At 38.0% G+C, this 4,364-nt stretch overlaps 1 protein-coding gene across 4 annotated transcripts in view; it reads right to left on the bottom strand.

Moving 5' to 3' along the window:
• Positions 1-517: 517 nt before the first annotated feature.
• LOC107739853 (glycosaminoglycan xylosylkinase-like) overlaps positions 518-4,364 on the bottom strand; it is a 35,660-nt gene continuing 31,813 nt past the window's right edge. For 2 of the 4 annotated variants that reach the window (XM_016552064.1, XM_016552068.1), the window contains exons 7-10: positions 3,801-3,992; positions 3,214-3,273; positions 1,093-1,976; positions 518-553 (exon numbers count right to left, since the gene is read on the bottom strand). In XM_016552064.1, the coding sequence (XP_016407550.1) occupies positions 1,745-1,976; positions 3,214-3,273; positions 3,801-3,992 (484 nt within the window). In that variant the 3' untranslated portion in view covers positions 518-553; positions 1,093-1,744. The remainder of the gene's footprint in view (positions 554-1,092; positions 1,977-3,213; positions 3,274-3,800; positions 3,993-4,364) is intronic. The other 2 variants (XM_016552065.1, XM_016552066.1) reach the window with 2 other exon arrangements.

Below are 4,364 nucleotides of genomic sequence, written 5' to 3' on the forward strand. Positions count from 1 at the left end.
AAAGAGGTTTGCATGCTTGAGCAAAGGAAAGAGGGTTGCACTAGAAATGCAAACAGTAAAAAATGTTTTGTGTGTGTACAGTAAACAGGTGTGTGTGTGATCATGAAGATTTGTTTTTGGCTTATTCAGTTATATGTTATACCCATCTATGCAATAGTGGAATACAGCACTTTTTGGTATATAAGTTTAGTATACCACCCCTATTAGTCAAACATTTTATTATTATTATAGTATATATATATATATTTTTTTATATGTTTTATATTATTATTATATGTATATATATATATATATATATATATATATTATACCCTTATTGCGGTTTCAAGGTATACCACGATTTGAAAATGTCACGGTTTCAAGACCACTAAAAATTTCCGTTATACCGTTCCTGCCGTATGCGCTGTTTTTCACGTCTTGTCTAAAAGTGTCTGAAGCAGTAACACGACCGCCCCGGTCGTGCTGTTTGGACTCTCATTCTGACGGCACCCATTCACTGCAGAGGATCCACTGGTGAGCAAGTGATGTAATGCTATATTTCTCCAGTGAGGTTCTGATGTAAAAAAAACACAAAAAAAAACATTTAGATCTTGGGTGGACTTATCCTGCTCCTGGAGGGCCAGTGTCCTGCACAGTTTAGCTCCAACACACTTGCCTAGAAGTTTCTAGTGAGTCTGAAGACCTTGATTACTTTGGTTCAGGTGTGTTTAATTAGGGTTGGAGCTAAACTCTGCAGGACAGTGGACCTCCAAGAACAGGTTAGGACACCCCTGCTTTAAAGCTACAAAAGTCATTCAGTCAAGAGCAGTGAGTGATTCTTCTCTTTTTCTGTTTTTGTTTGATAAACATTAACACAGACAGCTGCAGGTTTATTAGGCTGCCGTCACTTCCCGGGTCCAATATACTAATGCACATCCAATTTTTTTCCAACTGTTCACGTTCAACTAAGACAAAATCAACTATGTTTACATGAACACTGGCCAAGCCCCACATTTGGACAGATTTTGTGTGTATTCTACATTGTGTGTAGTCAAGACAAAAGCAAACTTCTGTAAGTTTAAATATTAATTTTTAATGTTGAAAATGTCTCACAGCAATCTTAGAATGCTGTCGTCTGAATCATCTTCTCTGAACATCAGTAGCAACAGCCGCCCAGCTCTGTTCAACACTGTATTCATCCTGGATACAGAACAAAGTGAGTCTATCATAATTCATTTTATCTTTAGATCAATAATATTATTACTCAGTATTATTCAAAAGCTTGTTCTGTATGTACAATGTGAGAGATCTTCTCCAAAGGTCTGTTAATAGTCTTCTGGATCCATCTTGGTCACTTTCCAGCTTCCTGAGTCTAATTACTCCAAAGATCTCATTCCAAGTTCCATATTTGTAACTCTGAAAAACTGTTCATCCATCTTCCTGCAAACAGGCTTAAGTGGCAAAAGAGAAAAGACAGCGTGAACCAGGAAGAAAAACAATAACTGGAAACAGGTGAAGTTTACACCACCTACATGTTGTCAAAGCCTCCTCACTCCATCCAGAGAGCAAGAAAAAAAACAGTATGGAGAGTCTTCTTGGCCTCTGTGGTCTGACTTGAATGAATCCAGTGACAAATAAACTCCACCAGGTCGGCTCTTAAGGCTTCTTGTGGCCTCCGGTTCTCTGGCTCCATAGCAGGAAGGCGAAAGGAGCCTGTGCATTAAGAGTCAAACACCTTTTTACTTCCCTTGTTTCTCCAGTGTGTTTAAGGATGAGGCAGGTTCATGCGGTCCTCGATCAGCGTGTTGTCGGCGCCCTGTGTCTCCATGCACTGCCGCACGGTGGCCAGCACTCCGTTGAGACGGCGGTCGAGCGCGGCGAGATGTGGCCCCGTCAGCACCGGAAACACGGGATCGTGGGCCGTGGCCTGTCGCATCGCTGAACTCAACACTCCACCTTTCAGCAGGTTTAGTCTGTTCCAGGTGGAAACACGGACCCTTTTGGATATAATGAGAAAGAGACAGAAATAACGAATCAAATCATTTGTCTGGCTCATTCAAGAACAAAAATGTAATGACAGGAAGCAACTAAACCACAGATGCTTGATGAACATTTGCATAATGTTCAACTTTGTCACATCATTTAACAGCCACTGTTGCTCAGACACCTCAAATCGCCACCTCTGATTGAAAATGAATGACTTCCGCCTTTAATTCGGATATTCAGGCAGGAAGTCTTGAATGCACATGTACAGTTAAAGCTGCAAAAGGCTTTTCATCTGTTAGTCAATCAATATTTCATTAAGGAGATAATGAGCTACGTGGAGACCTAAAGTACTCTAGGGGCGAAACAAATATTGAATATCCCCACAGAAATACTCATTTCCCAGAATGTCTGTACTTTTCAAATGTAATGTCACACATCAGGACCACTTAAAGGGGTCATATGATGCGATTTCAATTTTTCCTTTCTCTTTGAAGTGTTACAAGCTCTTGGTGCATAAAGAAGATCTGTAAAGTTGCAAAGACTAAAGTCTCAAATCCAAAGAGATATTCTTTATAAAAGTTAAGAGTCAACCACGCCTACCTAAAACAGCTCGTTCTAACACGCCCCCACATGTCTACGTCAGTGATTAAAGATTTAAACAGCACTGTATACAGTATATTCTTTTTGAAGCAATGTAAAAGTGCCTAAAATCAATTTGTGACTGGTTTTATGTAGTAAAATGTCCATATTTATTACAATATAAATATAGTACTGGTTGCTTGATGATTTTTTTTAAAGGTAAATGCTGCTCAAGGTGACCTCGGAAATCATGTATATAGGAAATGGAAACAAAGCACATTTATATTTGAGGAAAAAAACCCTGCAATACTTTCCTATCTATTTACAGAAGTCTGCAGCACATCACTGTGTCAAGTTTTAACCTAAAAACTTGATTTAAAATTAATTAAATAAATAAATGTTACATGTGAACTATCCACATTTACATGTTTCAGTAGAAACCTTGACTCACACTCATCGAGGCAAACCCACTCAAAAGCTTGTTGTCTAATTGAAGGTCAACAGCATGTCAGAGGACAGACCTGTTTATTTTCAAAGAACAGAGCGGGAAGCATTCATCACCACAGCCAGCAGATGAAGTATGCCAGAATTCAGGGACTGCCATTTTTAGGAACTCAAAGCGGGTTGTAAGAGGAAGTCAATGATCATTGTGTTTATTTGTGTACTCACATGCAACACTGATAAAGAGGAGCGAGAATACTCCTCTCATCCAGAGCTGGGTTCCCAAAACTGCAGGAGAAACACATAAATTCAAATAATCTCATATATGCAACTCTCTCTCAATTTTTCTTTTTTTAATAGGTTAACTACTTCTCAAATGTTATTTGGTCTGGTGAAGCCCCAGTACTTAATGATATTGAATAATTTGATTTATGTATTTATATTTAACGGTTCAGGACAAATAAGGGACTCATAAACAACTATCACAAAACATAAAAACAGTCCTAGATCATCCAGGAAATGACACAGAGTATTAATATTCAAGGGTATGTGAACTTTTGAACGGGGTCATTTTTATAAATTCAGTTATTATTTTGTCATGTGGAGTATATATAAACATCTGTTATGTGAAATGGCTTATTCAAGACAGTAGTAAATAAAAAATAACATGCAATTTCCATGATCCCTCTTATTTTGTTAAAATTATGAACATTTAGCATATTCTGCAAGGGGTATGTAAACTTATGTGCACAACTGTAACTACTTGGGTCTATCATCTTGTATGTGACTAGATCTCCAGATTTCTTTCTTTCTACCTTTTGGCGTTGTCCAGAAGGATGAGCATACTGGCTCCTCCATCGTCCTGGAAACTCTCATAGTGATGGCGATCTGCATTACCGATAAGGTAATCAAAGATGGCTGTGTCGATAACATCCAGGAGCCGTGGACCGGCATCGTAAGGAGGCATTTTCTTCACGGCCTCGCAGTAGCTCTCATCATACTCCCACCTGACAAACACACACAGAATCATTGATCAACACAATCAATAAAAACAGACGCATCCTCTTGAATGTGTTCATCCATTGACTGCAACTCTGGATTAATGTGAGAGTCTCTGAGAAATCTCATTCTCACTGTGTTCCAGGCAAGGTTATTTTCGTAAACGAAAACTAAAACTAAGACTAAAACGACTGATGAAAAAACAATTTCGTAAACTGAAATAAAATAAAAACGTCAAAATAATTGAAAAACTAAAACGAAACTAAACTAACAAAAGTTATTGAAAAACTAACTGAAATAAAATAATAATTATCAAAAATAAATAATCGTTTTCGTAATCATTACGTTCTCATCCCTTGGCGGAAAAATATATGAGCTGT

This window comes from Sinocyclocheilus rhinocerous, unplaced genomic scaffold, assembly GCF_001515625.1.
Source record: "Sinocyclocheilus rhinocerous isolate Xijiao unplaced genomic scaffold, SAMN03320098_v1.1 scaffold885, whole genome shotgun sequence".
In the NCBI taxonomy this organism is placed as follows: domain Eukaryota; kingdom Metazoa; phylum Chordata; class Actinopteri; order Cypriniformes; family Cyprinidae; genus Sinocyclocheilus; species Sinocyclocheilus rhinocerous.